The 17,157-nt window shown below is 48.3% G+C and overlaps 1 protein-coding gene across 2 annotated transcripts in view; it reads right to left on the minus strand.

Moving 5' to 3' along the window:
- The window catches only part of LOC122380509 (protein melted-like), a 36,627-nt gene extending 20,170 nt beyond the window's left edge, over positions 1 to 16,457 (minus strand). For both annotated transcript variants that reach the window (XR_006256344.1, XM_043363704.1), the window contains exons 1-16: positions 16,438 to 16,457; positions 15,622 to 15,812; positions 14,805 to 14,965; positions 10,027 to 10,171; positions 9,397 to 9,571; positions 8,687 to 8,850; positions 8,144 to 8,356; positions 7,745 to 7,959; positions 7,140 to 7,303; positions 6,764 to 6,857; positions 6,316 to 6,426; positions 5,622 to 5,908; positions 5,246 to 5,397; positions 4,896 to 5,031; positions 4,497 to 4,636; positions 4,158 to 4,286 (exon numbers count right to left, since the gene is read on the minus strand). Coding sequence is in view for 1 of the 2 variants with exons in the window: in XM_043363704.1 (XP_043219639.1) it covers positions 4,158 to 4,286; positions 4,497 to 4,636; positions 4,896 to 5,031; positions 5,246 to 5,397; positions 5,622 to 5,908; positions 6,316 to 6,426; positions 6,764 to 6,857; positions 7,140 to 7,303; positions 7,745 to 7,959; positions 8,144 to 8,356; positions 8,687 to 8,850; positions 9,397 to 9,571; positions 10,027 to 10,171; positions 14,805 to 14,965; positions 15,622 to 15,669 (2,334 nt within the window). In the remaining variant the exon portion in view is untranslated. The remainder of the gene's footprint in view (positions 1 to 4,157; positions 4,287 to 4,496; positions 4,637 to 4,895; positions 5,032 to 5,245; positions 5,398 to 5,621; positions 5,909 to 6,315; positions 6,427 to 6,763; positions 6,858 to 7,139; positions 7,304 to 7,744; positions 7,960 to 8,143; positions 8,357 to 8,686; positions 8,851 to 9,396; positions 9,572 to 10,026; positions 10,172 to 14,804; positions 14,966 to 15,621; positions 15,813 to 16,437) is intronic.
- Between the last annotated feature and the right edge of the window lie 700 nt (positions 16,458 to 17,157).

The following is a 17,157-nucleotide window of genomic DNA, read 5'->3' on the forward strand; positions in this document are numbered from 1 at the left end:
CCTGCATAATTTTTACGGACTATCTAGTACCCAACACCAACATATGGAATCACAGAGACATGACACCACGAGCCAGTATGCGCATCGCGCTATTCCCATGATGGATTTATGTAGTTAACAACCATGCCACCGTATAATGCCAACCATATAAAACGAAAATAAGTTGTCAGTATAGCCTCAATTGAAGACAATACCTAAGTTATTCGGGTGAAGATAAGATAAATGTGAATGCCTTTGGATACGAAGTAGTAAAACGTTTGATAAAAAGTGATAGTGGAATAGTTTTGACGTGCATAGCAGTTTGAAGTCGCAAAACATGTTTCAGCACAGCTCTGTTATCGGTTTGGACATCCTGAAAACACGCAGCTGACGGTGCATGGCAATATGACTAAGAATCGAAACAAAACGATGCACGACAAAAATACGATAAAGGATGAGAGTCAATTCTCATTTCCAGTGCTCGGAATTTACAATTTCATACGATTTTCATTTCATACGTACGGTAAGGCAAAATATATCAGGACTTGATTGCAAGAGGTATCTTTATCGTCATTGGGTCACAGCAGGGCGCGTGGTCACAGCAGGGTGAGTTCTTCCACGCCACTTGTGTGCATTAGCCGATCCACATGCTCCTATTTTTGAGTTCATTCATTTCATTTGTTTGAGCAAGGTCGAGAAATGGTCAACATCATATTACGGGAAATGGTTTAATTGTTGCACTCGGCCAAGGCCTCGTGCATGAAATCCTTTGAAAACTCTCGATAGAAATATTTCGTTTTCGCGGCACCGTCCTGTATAGCTGTCCATTCGTTCCAGCTGGTTCACCTCAACCACGGCATCAAATATGCCTCACTCTGTGTCGGCACAGAAAACTCTGGAACCGACTCTGGTCCCTCCCCTCACAGCGCGGCGGTCCCACTTGGGCTATCAACAGCCCCTCCCCCCCCCCCCCCCCCCACAGCCGGCTCGCGACTCGACTCAGCTGGCTCGACGCCAGTCAGATACTTGTGCGCAGTTCGCGACTATTCCCCGTTGGTTGAGACTTGTCCGGCTGGTTATTAGGGTGCATCAAACGCCCCGATGTCTTCAAATCGATCTGTCTGTTGATTCAATTCGTTCCACTAGTAGCACAATGACGCTGTGCAAAATTAAAATTATATCGGATGCCATCTAGGGGGTCCGCATCAGCTATGAACATGCTTCATCACTTAACCTTCCCCGATGGAGGGGCTTGGTGCGACCACTGCTGTTTTTGTCGCGATGGGTCGAAACACGTCCGATTAGGGAACTTTAATTTGGCTTAGCTGACCTTTGATACTTAAGCCTGAACATTTGGCATTTGCTGCATTTTGATATCAGGTCAGGTCAGTGACCTATGACGTCATACGCGAACCTCTCGATGGACTAAAAATGCTGTATAGCTTCGCAGGGCTCTCAGAGTCGGGGAATGTTTCGCAGGGAGACGAAACTGAGGAAATCACAAGCTTTTAAATTTTTACAACTTTTTTCCTCTGATTTTCTTTTCCGTAAAGGTCGCCTGAGGTCATAGGCGGCCGAACGGGGGGGGGGGGGCAACGGGGCACCGTGCCCCCTTTGATTTTGGCATGTTAACATTAGCCCTATTGGCGTTGCATGGAAAGAATGGGACCAAAAGTCGGCAGTGCCCCCCCCCCCTAATTGAAGGTGTTTCACCGCCACTGTTAGAGGTCCAGGTCAGTCACGTGACCCCTCCATTTACCGTTATGCCCCATAGGTAATGATACAGGAACTGCTCAGTTAGCGCCAAATATGATCCAAATTTGTTTCAGGACTTGAAATCCTATTTTTGTGCCCCGTTTTCGTGGACTGATGCCTGGTCTGTATTCAACTTGGGCCTATGACGTCTTTTGACATCACTAAGAGTATTTGAGATCATCGCAAGTTTTCCTCAATAAGCCCAAATTAAGCACGAAAATAATAACTATAGATAGTTTCAGCTTAGCCCACTGATACACATTACCTATATATAGGAAGAAGGACTTTTGATGGGAGGGAAGACAAATTGCTTCGTTAAGCTCCAATGATTAACTGAATTTGTTCGGTTAAAGCGGTTCTTGCATATTCTATGGTTCTGTGATTCAACGACATGACCCGGTTTTAGACGAACTCATAATGATGTAAATGTTAACACCGATATTATTGGTTTAGAGTGACTCGTGAGTATTTTGTGAGCAATCAGCAAATAATTCTCATGTAATTTGAAGAGCACGTCTTCGACAGCTATAGTGAGCCGCTCTTCCTGTCGGTAATTGTTCGTCGACCTCAGGATGGACCAAGTCCCTGTGGAGCGTCGCAACTCTTATTGGACTCTCATCCTTCGCATACAGGTGTAGTGTATTCGACGTTGTCAACGACCTTGCGGTTTCAGTAGCGACGTCCGAACTTGACATCTTGGTTTTGTTGCCGCTACTTGCACTATTGAGTGTTGCCGGGGCTTGGTGGGGCTTGGGTGCGGTCTTGCCGGGGTGTGACTGGCGATGATCATTCTGACTCGGTTTTCATATTTACCCCATTGACCCAAAACAGCACAAGTAGGTCACGACCACGTGAACGACATAATCTCAGGTCACCGGAATGGAATATCTGAGTTTCATCTCCTTGTGAAAGACCCTACCTCGTGCGTCGACGAATGGATGCAACGCTGAATGGTCGGCGCTATACATATAGTTGTTGCACCAGACACATGGCCCCCAGAAAAGCGGGAGAGAGCGCAGGCCTTTCAAAAAGCAGACCCACTGACACTACAGTAGCGTCTGATGATAGGAGCATTGTCTACACATCTCGTAAGCGTGAACATTGAAGCGTTTGGGCATTGAACACCTACGAAGTAGTTTTGTTGCCTTCGTAACATGTTTCGAAGCTGCCTGTGTTGGTTGACACCTACAGCCTACTATGGATAGCTGGCATGAGGACGCCCACTGGTTGACCTGACCTGACCTGACCCCGCCTAGCCTAAATGCATAGAGACATCATCTTTGATCAAAACTTATCTGAAATTCGTGATCAGCACCCCGAAAAAACCTACAACAAACTAAATTTAGCAAGTCCTACCGGTCCCGATTTTCCCGACTTATGGGTCATTGACCTGACCTGGAAGGTCAACCAATGACCTAGGACCTTAAAAATGGATATCATCGACTTCTTCCCATTATGGGAAACACGCTGGTAATTCCGTGAAGCTCTAGCTTGATCAGAGACCGAACAGCAAGAGGGTCCAACGGACCCCCTCCCCTGTACGTTAGACGCACACAAAAACACCATTGCGGGCGAGGGTTAAGACTTTTATATGTGAGGTCTGATACATTTCAGATTGATTTGGTGAACAGTTTTAGGATAGCACTAGCAATTGTTAGCGATGCTAAAAGATATTTTGACCTAGGAATAATTTTAAATAACTTGTAATTAAGTGACATTAATGATCAAATTCATGAAATTTCGTTAACTTTAGGGTCGATGCGGACCCCCTAGATGGCTTCAGAAATTCTTTAAATTTGGCATGGTTGATACATTTAGGATACGTAACAAATTAATTTCGGTGACAGGGGGTTTGCAGAAATTTTTCGAAAAAGTGGGGCGTTTGATGCACCCTACTGGTTATATAAGAGATTGAGTCATAAGTCACAGCTCTCTGGGGGTTGTTGATGTTGTTAATCAGAGGAAGACAGTGATTGGTTGGCTGGGGAGTTGTGATGCAATCCGTTGCACCATGAATAAGCAGGACGAGGGTGAGATAGGACTGAGTTTTCGAGAGATGACAAGACAACAACATGGGGTTGAGGGGTGAGGGTAGATGAGGGAAGACTGATAAGGCTCAACGGCGCCGGTCTAGCGCACATCGAAGATCTGTCACGCCATTTCTAGAACATTCATGCCTTATCCGGAATTTTAGAATAAAAAACGGCAATGACGTCGGATGCGTTGACTGAAATATACACATTCTAACCGAATACAAGATGATGAGGGCAATATCGCAGTCATTTACCTGTTCCCTAGCTCAGAATGCCAGGCCTCATGGCACTTTACTATCCACCAACGCACCCGCATCATTCCCAGCATCTAGATACCCAACCGACCCGCATCGAGAAGGGATCTCCGCCCACGGAGGGCGCGCGACTGACCTTAGCAGTGGGGAAGCAGCCGGTGACCACCTCCAGGAACGAGGTGGACTCCCAGCGCAGAGTGTCCCAGCAGTTCTTCAGACTGTTGGGGCCCTGGTCACGGCTGCTGAGAGCCGACGAGGCCCGTGCCTGACAGCGGAAAATCGGTACAGTTAGCCCAACAGTCGAGAAGCTGTTTCGTAAAGCCATATATCCAATTTAGTACGAGTTCAGTGCATCTAAGTGATTAGTTTTGGACTAGCATTTTGCAGGTTATAACTGATTTATAAGAGCGAAGCTATGTTACTCAAGTTTTATTCCCCCAATGCACGAGCTCAAGGACGCCCACGCCATGCTTACTTGGAGCGTTAGGAACATGAGGTGAATCCAGGTCCGCGGGTTCTTGGTCTTCATGGGGTAGAAGGACTTGCTGTAGAGGCAGTATTCACCGTGGATCTGGCACACAAAGTGCAGCTTGGCCTGCTTTCGACTCTTTCGCTCTGAAAACAACAAAAATGGTTAACGTTTAAAAAGAAGCGGGAAACATTCAGCCAAAAATAGCTTCAGAGAAAACCTTCCGCCTGAAAATTAAACATTAAGCTTAACGCACACCCAAACTTATCAGTCATCTAACAATTACGAGACTACATACATATATTGTCACATTTTAACTTTCTCTAAAATGTTTACCAAAAGTTGATCGGAAGTCGACTCAGCCTCACTACCTTGCCGCACCTCCTCAGAGCCGCCCTCACTGACCTTCGATGGTGCACTTGACGGGCAGCGGCAGGCGCACCATAACCTTCTGCATGTACTCTTTGATCTTGTCCAGGTGCTTCTCGCAGAAATGCTGCATCGTGTCCCGCATCTGGTACGGCTCGAACACGCTGATTCGCTACGGAAAGAGACACATGCGAGTTAGACGGAACACTAGCAGCGCAGCACCTACAAGGAAAGTAACGCCATCTATCGGACCCCTTACCAGTCCAGCATTAGCCTACCGACTGGGTTCCTAAATGACCCATATAGTCGCCAGGTCCTGCTCTCCCATTGATAGCGACATACCAATATACAGTATCCAAGCCACCAGATCCTGGGCTCCTACATACCTGTGTAGCAGAGGGCGGTGTCGGCTGCTGTCCGCCCGAGCTGATGAGAGTCACCGTGGTGTTTCGACGCTGTACCGGCGTGGCAGGCAGAGAGGTGGTCGAATGGGTAGGCACCGGACCCGTGTGGTGGCTGGCGCTGGCACCCATGGGACCTGCCGCCAAGGAGAGAGAATGATGAATTCATCAGAGAGCGCCCAAGTACTTGGGATTGCGCGTTGGTCCAGTCATCAGAACGTTCTATCAATATAGGTAGCGATATCGCAGCTCGGTGTAAGCCCCGGGACGTCAACCAGCACTCATCCCTGTAGCAGCCCTTCGGTGTTCCACAAAGCACATCCCGAGGGTACCCTTCCGCCCACCAACCCCAGGCTCTTACCCGGCGTTCGGCTGCGTGGAATGGTTGGCACAGAGCGCGGAGCCGCGGTCGGAACTGGCGCTGGAGCGGCGGACGGCGCGGCGGCAGCGGTGGTGGCGGCGGGGGCAGTGGTTGTCGCCGGGGCGGGGGCGGCGGCGGGGGCGGCAGCGGAGGCGGCACTGACGACGGCGGCCGCCGCCGCGGTCACCGCCGCCACTGTAGCGGCTGGAAGCTGACGGGTGGAGCCATTGGATGGAGAGGCGGCAGCCGTGGTCGGCGCCTCGTCGGAGAGGGTGCCGGCGCTGGCGCTGGAACGGGCACAGCGCGGAGCGGGTAGAAACGGTCCGTCATGGTGCTAACTGCTGCACAGTTGAATTTACACGAAACAGCGCCGGTGTTGAAGGCGATAGGTCAACAAGAACAAGTGAGTAGAATGGCGGCAAAAAAAAAAAAAATGAATCGAAGAGCGAAACCAAAACCGCGCGATCGCAGACATACACAAACGCCACCTAGTGGCTGGCTGATTACTGCTACTCCACAGGAGCCACAGCGCCCCCATTGCCATCCCAACTCCTATCTATGTAGTCCCGTTCTAAAAATCCCTTCTCCTCACCCTACTTTTGACTGTTAACCCTAACTCTAACTCTATCCTTATTCCTACTCCTTCCCCACAAACTCCACCCTCCCCGCCCTTAACTGGCTGAATTTAACCCACCTGACCGACTGTGGTCCGCTGACGGTCTCCGCTCCGGCGCCGAGTGTCACTGTCAAACTGTTGAGCGCCCGCTGAGAGGAGGGTAGCTGGCCGCGGGAGCCGGCCGGGAACCTGCAGAACAGACAACGGACGACGGTTAACGCACGAGACTGCGTGACAGGCTGATACGGCGCTCGGGGGAGCACAAAACTGAATAAAGATGGAAGAGTAATTTGAAAATGATCTTCTGAAAAACAATTGAGCACTGAGCAGCTAGGCACCTGACGGTAAGGACAAACGGATAAAAAAGTAAAAATGCGAAGAGCAGGGAACAGCTGCAACCCACTTTTAGCTTAACTGCAGAAGTTCTCCGCCATTGCCAAAATGCAACAGCAACGTCAGATAAGACAGGCCATAGTGAGACACCCATCTTCGGTCCGGCATATTCACAGGCGACTGTGAGCCTCACCTGGTGATGAGCTGAGACGAGTGGTTGACCTGTGTCATGGACTTGTGCAGTGGCGCCTTCAGTCCGATCAAGGACGTGGACGCCGTGCTGGCAACTGCGGGAGGAAGGGTTATATGTGATGCGACCGACTAGGCAAGTTTCACTGATTACTCCCGACAATTATTTTGATTAGTAAAAAAGCGTCTCGAATTGAAAAAGAAAAAGAAATCCACCCTTCCGTTCTGCGCATAAATTCATACTGAAAATGGGCTGCATTAACAACTCTCCCACCCAATCCGCCTAAACAATCACAACTTTATATCATCCCATTGGTGATAGGTCCCTAGGAACCCAGCTCCCCTGGCTCCCTCCTTCCCCGTCATCCTCCCCCACTCACTGGTGCGGCTTTGGTTGAGTCGCGGCGTGGATCGGCTCGAGTCGCCCAGCTTTCTGAGCGGGTCTCGTGAGGCCAGCAGGTCTCGTGAGGAGGTAGACCACAGCTCGCGACTGCCGCCCGAGCCCACCTTCACGATAGTGACACAGTTGTCGTCCGAAAGACGTCTGCAGATGAAGAGAAAGATAGTCAAGCTGGGAGGATTTGGAAATGAGTGGTTCAGTCAGTGGAAGACACTACACGATTCTGCAAGTGATACTTGAGTTAAAACTACGCAATCGACGCTTGGTGAATGCTCTTTACCGCTGCGCCGACAAACGGCAAATGCTATGAAACACTCTGATGTTGCGCTACATTGGAATGATACAAATGAAGGACACCGGCAATCGTGTTTACGCTACCTTATTGCAGAACATCATGCAGAGCATACTAAACACACACCGATTTTATCACTCCAAGAAGCTACAATGACACTCGACAGGTACTGCATCAACAGAACAATCTCTTACTTTCCAAACCAATCAGTTTCAATCATAATTTCAATCCCTCCCTCCCTCCATCTCTCTTCCAAACGCACCGCCCCAGGACAGACAGGCCGCTCCACCCACCTGGAGGCCTCCTCTGTGCTCAGATATAACCGAGGCTTCTGTACTGCTGCGGCCAGGTCCGGCTGCTGCTCCATATCCCGGAGCAGGGCCGGCGGCAGCAGGGTGGGGTGACACGCCACCAGCTGACGCACCTCCTGGCTCAGAGCGTGCACGCTCACACAGTCGGAGACACCGGCCCGCGTCAGCAGGAAGAGCAGCAGGTCCCGCGCCACGCTCTGGGAAAGAGAAGGTAAGAACGCGAGTGGTTGGTTATCAACCTATGGTTGAATGAGATCAGTTTAAAGCCTGCGAGATGTAGGTGCGAAAAAAAGAAGAATAATGTTAGTGATGCCTGCACTAAGCCCTGCTCGGCTTCTAACTCGCTCCGAGCAGCCTCATATCCAATTTATCACTGCGTACCCTGGTGGTGCGCTGTCCGAACGCCACCAGCACTGGCAGCACGTGCGGCAGCGCGGCCGGCTGGTTGTCCACAGTCAGCTTCAGCTTGTTGACGTGCTCGGCCATGGTCTGCGGCGCCGCCACGGTCATGGTGACCAGGACCTGGGCGGTGGCGGCGGCGATGGCGGGCGAGCACAGGTACTCGCACAGCTGTGGCACGGCCGACTTCAGCAGCTGGAACGGACACAGAGGGAGGGGAGGGTGTCAGAGATATGCGTTATTAAGTCCCTTTTTATTTGAAAACGGTATGTAGGTATATCTTATATTTCCAAGAACAATATCTTCATGAATCGCTAACAGATAGATAACCTCGCCTTTGAGCATGTTTATCGATTGTTATTATATTGATCAAACACCCATAAAGCCTGCGTGACGCACTCAATTGACCAGCAAAGCGATAAACTACCCATAACATAAATGACTCCGATCCCAAACGACACAATCACGTCATCTAAATAATAATAATAATAACCATCATATGTGACGCGTCCTCCCTCTCCATACCTGCGGCTGCTGTTTGGCCATGAGCTGGAACAGGTCGACGATGGCCAGCCGCTCCTGGCCGAGGCAGAGCGGCATCACCGACACCAGCGTGCCCATGTGTCTGTTGAACCTCTCCGGCTGAAGACGGTACACGGGCGGCAGCACCTGCGTCAGCTGGTAGTTTCCTGGGGGCGGAGGGATCAATGGTTAGAGAAGTGCGGTCTGGGGCAGATAATGGTAGTTACCTAAGGGAGGAGGGACCGGTGGTTAGAGAAGTGCGGTCTGGGGCAGATAGTGGTAGTAAACTGGGGGCGATGATAGAGGGGTCGGGAGGTACGAGAAGTGCGGCCAGGGTCAGCTGGTAGTTTCCTGAGGGAGAAAGGATCAGTGGTTATATAAGCGCGTGCTGGGGAAGCTGGCAGTTATCAGGGACGATAACGGAGGAACAGGGACAGGGTAGTTCAAGAACACGGCCTGGGTTAGCTCGTTGTATGGTACCATGGCAACAGAAAGATGAGAGGGTCAGACACGGATAACATGCATCAACTCGCAAGCACTTGCTACTGTACTTATATGCGATAACATAGGGGGTATCAGAGAAAGCCACTCAGCCTGCCATCTAGTGGTTACTTGGACGTTGATAAAGGAAGGATCTGCTGACACGAGTTATCCCATTCAGGATAATCAGGATATCGGATATCAGTCACCACAGCCACAGTGTCTCCACATACCTGTCGCGATGCTATCCATGAGGTTTGGCACGTAGTCCGCCAGCAGCTGAGCGTTTTCGATAGCCACCAGAGACAGATAGGCGGCCAGGTTTCGGCTCAGTTCCCGACTGCCTTTGACGAAGAACTGGACGGCCACGGGGATGGCCAGCTGCATCACCGACTGGCGGCTGTAGTTCTGTCAGAGTACGGAGGGTCGGTGGGTGTCGGTGTGGTAATCACGGTCATAGGGCGCCGAAACGCGACGGTAACTTTATTGAGCGTCGAAAGGCGACTGTAGCTTTATTCTAAAGTGTTCATTTTAGCTGCGATTCTGAGACAATCATGTTGCAGGCAACTACGGTCTACGGGATCCAAATTATTTAGTGAGTCAATTTCAAAGCATGACAGGGACGAAAACAGTGACTAAAATAGAACATGCCGCTGCGTCACGGCGTGCAAGACATTCCTGCAGCTGTCGGCAAAAAAAATATTCCTTGGAGCACGTTACAACTTCCGCGCTGCTGAATTCTTTCAGCCCCGTCACTTTCCTTAATTCCATTGATCTCCAAAACCCACCAATCCTGCCAACAGGCCAGACTGCGGCACTTTCAGTGCACCACCACGCCGCCGGCACCGGCGTCTCGGCCTTACCAGAAACAAGCAGGCAAGCACATCTGAGGCCATCTTGGCGTGCGGCGGGTCTTCATCGCGATCAGACGGTTTCAAGTCGTGCTGTAGACAGGAGTCTAGTAGACGAACCAGCGCCGCCGCGTGACCCTCAATCGTTTGCGTGTCCCTGGCAAAGAGAAGCGGGCAGGGATGAGGCGCATTGTAAACTTTGGGGAGAGACGGTCGTCCCAGTTTACATCATCCGATCGTGGTGATCGGAAAGCGTGTTCCGCTCCGAGCACTCGTCAGCCACCAGGGCTCTTCATGTCGCCCTCGCTTCCTCGTTTTCCGTCTTCCTCCAAAGCCTTGAGCCGATGAGTAGGAGAGTGTATTTACAAAATTTCATATTTCACTATTGTACATAAAATACGGACGATAGACAGTATACCAATATGCCCGCAGGCGCGGCGAGAAACAAGCTCAACGTATGCGTCACCGTCCGGCTGCCGGGAGAGCCCCTACCGCGACCTTTGTTCACAGTCATGACGTCACGACAATGGGTTCCTAAACGGACGGGCAGCGGCCGCCTCAGGGGTGCCGCCGTGACCTTTGGACGGCGGTTCTATAGCGTATGGCACAGCGGTTACTAGGAAGGCTGAGGCAAGCGGCAGGCCGGTTTACAAATAACAAACAAACTTAACGCACAATTGACAACAGGTAACAGATTGATTAATAAAGCGGTGACAATATAAATGAAAATGACAACATGAAATGACAAATCGCATAGATGACAAATCGCATAGATGATCCCTACAGCATATAAGGTGGGGAGACCAGAGGAGACAATGTCTCCCCTATATCCTATCATCCTCCCGGCTCTGAAATGGTCTCATTGGACCGAAAGGGCCTAACCCCCCCCCCCCCCCCCCAAAAAAAAAAGAAGAAAAAAGAGGAGACAGCGACAGGAGTCAAGTGGGAGGGCACGGGGATGCGGGTGGTTGCCAACAATGGTGAGCCGGAAATGTCATTAACATGGGTACTGGATAGCAATATAGGGACGTAGTACAGCGCGCACAACAGTGCTGTCGAATATGACTAGATTTACATCGACCATGATATCGTGAAAGAGCGTTCATCATCTTCAGTATTTTACCGTAGTTGTTTGGACGGATTTCTAAGGGAGCCTAACAAGTTTAGGGGCTTCTAGGAAAGATTGTGACAACTGGCATTCGTAGACATCCAATTAATTTCAGACAGCACAACCATGGAGGAAAATGAGGCGCCAAAGGTCTGCAAACAAGCACGGCTGCAAACAGCTGCAGGCTCTGTGTTTTCGTCTGCATAGTATCCACAGTCTGCACCGATTACGGAAAAGCTGCTTTCCTTTAGGTATAACTTCACTGTTCGTTCCTCCTTTCCTACAAAACGTGAATTTTGTTGCTCGTTCTTCCGTTCCTTTCCGTATGGCCAAACGGAAAATAATAAGTTCGAGCAATCGCCACGCAATTTGAGAATGTGGATCGCTGATCATTGTTCAAAACAAAACTCCGTTACAACATAAAAATACGCTGTTACCGCAACCTACTATTTCTGTTCCATTTTGGGCCAGCACATGTCCAGTGGGTCATCAGTTGCTGCCGGGGCCCTGTTTCACCGGTGATAGCAGCACGCTGCTTTTACACGTGTCAAATTGGGTTTCCATGGAAACATCAACAGGCCCATTGCTCCAACACTACCACAAGTGTGACGTCAGCTCGCGCAATTTGATAGCAGCGTGGTAGCAGCGTCCCGTGAAACACCGCCCAGGTGGCTGGAGTCGGTTTTAGACAGCGTCAGCAGTGGCGACCTCAGGCATCGCTGGATGTGCCCCGTTTTGTCCGTTCTCTGAGTTGTGTGGAACGCTGAGTGCGCCACTGCGTAGCCCTCGGGTCGGTTGGTCACGTGACCGTCTGGCTGGTCCGTGCCGCGCGTCCGAGGGAGGCGAGGGATTCAGACCACAGATCGGGCAAGTGGGTTTTATAAAGCTGCAGCTGTCTCGGGCAACCGGAGATGTCTCAGGTCATCACAGCTCAGTTCTTGTGTGTGTGTGTGCGTGTGTGCGTGTGTGTGTGTGGGGGGGGGGGGGGGAGGGCTGTGGTGTAGTGGTGCGCTCCCGACTCCGCTGTATTTGTGTCGGCTGCTCTCATGCAAGATCCGAAAGGCGAAATATTCGGTATGCAATTTACATTGTTTTCATTTGACTACAGCCTTTTGTACAGCCGAGCCTTTTGTATTATACCTCATTTACTCTAAATTCTAAATTCTTTTAATTGATAGATTAAGGCCAACTTCAGTGTTGAGAATGAGTCACTAAATTCGTAGGTGCTTACATGAGCAATATCGAGTGACTTGCCATGACATTTGAACTTGAACTGTTGCAGCGTGTGCCGACTGTCGTGTTTAACGTTGACACGCGTACTGCATAAATGGCACCGACTTCAGTCTGCTTGTGACGACCCTATGGCGCAATAATGCTTGTATTGCGTCGGTTATTTAATCGAATTGGCTCACGTGGATCAAAAGATTCGGTGTTCCAAAAGATTCCAAAGATTGTATAGTGTTTTCAGTTGACGTGACCAACCTCTACGGAAATATTCCCACCCACGAGGCAATCACAGCTACCTTGAATCTTATGAACAGACACTTGGACGATATTGACACTTGTGGACTCACTGTAAAGGACATCGACTCCCTCCTTAGACATTGTCTCAGCAACAACTACATTCGATTTGGTCAAAAATACTTCAAACAGACAGAGGGAGTGGCGATGGGATCCAGGATCGCCCCACCGCTAGCCATTATGTTCATGGACGCAGTAGAATCGATGATACTCACCTCTCCAAATTCAAAGTATCAGCCTATGACGTACATGAGATATATCGACGACATTCTCGGTATTTGGACACACGGACCGGACAAACTAGACGAATACTTCCGATTCCTCAACGACTTTCACCCAGCCCTAAAGTTCACGATAGAGAGGACCGACCAAACTCCAAACAGATGCATACCATACCTTGACACCATGATCAGAGTGAAAGAAGACGGCTCTTACAGCACTGAGCTCTACATCAAACCTATGACAGCCCCCATCATCATTCACTACACGTCAGCACACCCGATGCAATGCAAACGCTCTGTACTACACTCTCAGCTTCTACGCGCCAAACGACTAGGTTCTGATAGACAAGCACAAGAACGGGGCATGGGACTCATGGAATCACTGTTCAGACACAATGGATACCCGAACAGACTCATTCAAAGCACTAAACACAAAATCATGTATCACAGACAAAGATCAAAAAGACGAAACACTAAGCAACGAGACACCGACACGACTTACATATCTCTCCCCTACATAGACGAGACCCTTGCACGACGAGTCAACGGGGTAGTGCGCTCATGTGGCGTACAGGCACGTATCGCGTGGACCAGTGGGAAAACGGTGGCCAAACACATCGTGAGGTCAGCGCTGGAAAGCCCCCCGTGCCCTGCTGGTGCCAAACGCTGTGCCACATGCGAAGCAGGGCTCCCAGGCCGCTGTCACATCAAAAATGCCGTCTACAAAATTACATGTAATCTTTGTGACAATGAAAGTACTATTTACATTGGCGAAACAAAAAGGCGCATCCGTGACAGATTCAATGAACACTTTCGTGACGCTAAGAACAAGGCAAAAAACACCCCTCTTGGGGATCACGTTACCCAAAGACACCCATCATGTGCAATCACATCATCGTCATTCAAAATCTCCATTGAAAGAGTGTGTAAAGACGTCGCTGATTTAAAAATATCCGAATCAGTGGAAATAAGGAACCAAAAACCATGTTTGAACACCCAAACTTCATCCTGGCCACTTCTGCAGCGTCCATCGTACACCCCCACATAACTATATTGTACATATCCACAAATTGATTGTGACAACTACTGTCTGATTGTGCCGTTGATTTAGGCTGCGCCAAACAATGTGATGATCCATGCAGATTCTATGTTGTTATTTTGTATATTGTATATTGATCTTGTGTGTTGTACATTGTACATGTATCGTAGATATCATGGACGGCGCATCGTTATTTCGAGAGCCATGTATATATGAAATTATTCTCTCATCAAGGAGCTGATTGAAGCGCTGCACGATTTATTGATTGATGGAATCGAATTTTGTTTGTTTGTGTCGACAATTGTTTCTGTACATTCTGAAGATGGCGCAAGCCGAAATATATCAATGATTTTGTTTAATTATTCAATTTCAACAAAAAAGTGCAAAGAATGAGCATAAGGTTATTTATACATACTTTTCTACTTGTAACGTAACGTCTTAAAACAGTCATTTTTTATAATTTAGTCCGAGCCTTTTCAATGGAAGGATTCCCAAGAGTAGAGCCCACGCTAAGCGGAGCTTGTTGCGTTGGCCACACCCTCTGCCCTGCGATCGCGCAATTTGAATTCCTGGCCTCAACAAGTACAGAGTTTAACGTACGCACATAGCCCGATAGCCGTGTACGGCCGGTCCCCTCACTGACCTCGCCTGGCTACGAGCTGCCGTGAACCGCAACCATACCCGTCAGAAGGCTCATAAACATCGAGCGCCTGTCGCGCTTCTAACCCCGGAATGTTGTAACCGGGACGCGTGCTCTCACCACGCGGAGTCCAATGCTCTACTGACTAAGCTATGGGGTCATCGTTGGACAATTGGCATTTCATGCATCAGGAGTGGCAGATGGCTGTGCAGTACAACTAAGGAATGTTTCACATGCAATATAAGCTGCCCACACAATTACCTGATGGCTGATGTGACCCTGGTTATGGCAATTTCCACCACACTCTGTTCATTGATGCTGTTGAGGAATTCTGGTCGACTTGTCACCTCCAAGATCTTCTTCAGCACCTCTTCCAAGTCCCCAACCACTTGCTCATCTTCCAGAGAAAACAGCTCCCCAGCCTTAAAGAGAAAGCAAATGTTCAGTGACTTCAATGCCAGGTTTTCAAAGGACAAAACTGTTAAGACACACAAAACATACCTACTTCTATGGAACATTTTGAAACAGAAGTACCTACACATCGAATGTTTTGAATGGACAAACATTGACCTAGTATGCATTATGCAATTGAGACTGTGCACATGTCAGTTATTGTCAATGTGGCATTATCAGTTGAAAATGTCAATCATTTATCTATGAGTGAAAACAGCTTAATGTAATGATAACACTAATGATGGTGTATTTCCTGCCACTGCCAAGAATATCAAGATTTTCATAGTCCAACGATAATATGAAGATCAGTTGTATCATTTGATGAGGTTGGGGCAGCAATTGTTCACTCTTTTCAGTACCAGAGGCATTGAATAGGGTTCAAAACAGGTGTAATCCAGAGCCTGGATTACACCTGTTGCATGGTGAAACCTGTAAACCAGGATTAATTGTAAAACACTGATACTGCATTCATCTATTTCATCATGCATGATAACACAATTGCCTTTTTTTGGCAAAATAGATATCTAATCTAGGTAACCACTCCCATTCAGACTACTAGGTTATCCTGGTCAAAAAGTGCACAAATCACAATACAATCAATTTTAAGCACACATATCATACATACCCTTGATAAATCCTTTTCATTCAGGACTTGTCTGAATAGCTCATGCATTTTGTGTTCCAGTTAGCTTATAGAACTTTTAGTGTCTTCAACATCAGCAGATCAAGATTGATAAAAATGTCTTGTGTTGTGCAATCAAAGGTTGCTGATTAGTAACTTAATCAATGCTTCCAGCGCATTTAGTTCATCCTTATCTGAATGGAAATATTATAATTGTTAGGTGTCAATCACAACTTGAGGGCCAAAAGAATTACATGACACCGGACGGACACACAGTACCTCAATACAGGCAGACAGGGCAGCAGTATTATCTGGATTACTTGCCAGCTTGCGCCATATGATGGCACTATAGCAAAGCTTGTTATATATCAATGCTAGATATAAAAGACTAAACCAGCGTTCAATGTCTCTCGGACGACAGAGATTCCACGTCGTCCGGCCAATCACGTTCCATGACCGCTGTCGAGCCCCTGCTGGCCTTGAGCGGGATTAGCTGGACAACATGGAATATTGGAATGGAGACATATAATATTCATGAGAACGATAGCTATCATACGTCGCCAGCTGGACAAACAACTAAATGAATCCAGATAATACCAAGGCCCGGCAGACAATTTGCAAACTCAAAACAAAACCAAAACGCATGAGGCTTGAGCCAAGTCAATACACCCAACTGAATAATGCCCGGCATTTGTGCTACATGCCAGGCCGTAACCAGAAAACTGCAATCCTTCAGATCAAAAGCCCTCAAATAATCATTCAGCCTTCTGATAGGGAAAACGGATACAAATAACTATTAATTTTGCCAAAAACAGTTACAGCTATTTGCTATGCTATTCTCAATCACACGAATGCTCAGTGCATAGACACAAGATCCTATGGAGAGAAATCGCTGCCAGATGAAGCTTCCCTTCACAGCACAAATTTTGAAGCTGTTATTTTATATTAAAGACTCTCATAAAACAGTCTCTTCATATAAGATTTATAAAATTATTAATAAAACAGTTAATTTCAGTAGGCGGAACTATGGTCATGAGTACCCAAATATAGGAACGTTCCCATTTTTGGGAACGGAGTTCCCAAATATGGGAACAGGCGTTCCCATTTATGAGAACGGAAGGCAATTTTTCGGCCGTTCGCCCACTAAAACTCAAAAGTGCATCACGTCTCAAAAAAGTGCACGCTGATTTAAGTATCTACTAAATCTCCATAAAGTTATCTTTAATCTGACCGTGGAACAAGGAAATTGACCGTGGAATGATATTTTTAATGATTTTTTAAAAATGACAGAATGGTGGAAATATGGGTTATACGACATTTAACATGCAATTTTAAGGAAAATGAAGCATTTTTTACATTTTGAGGTCAAGTATAATAATTTTCGCCTGGTTATGAAGTTTCATTCTAGCGACACCAGATGCTGACATATGCAAGCGAACACGCGAGGGGTGTTCACGGGCACCGCACACTGCTGCGTGCGCTGTGTGCGGTGCGTCCAGCAGGCGTGGGGGTAGGGGATGGGTAGGCGGCTCTGACGTC

This window comes from Amphibalanus amphitrite, unplaced genomic scaffold (genome assembly GCF_019059575.1).
Source record: "Amphibalanus amphitrite isolate SeventyFive unplaced genomic scaffold, NRLGWU_Aamphi_draft 000100F_arrow, whole genome shotgun sequence".
NCBI lineage: Eukaryota > Metazoa > Arthropoda > Thecostraca > Balanomorpha > Balanidae > Amphibalanus > Amphibalanus amphitrite.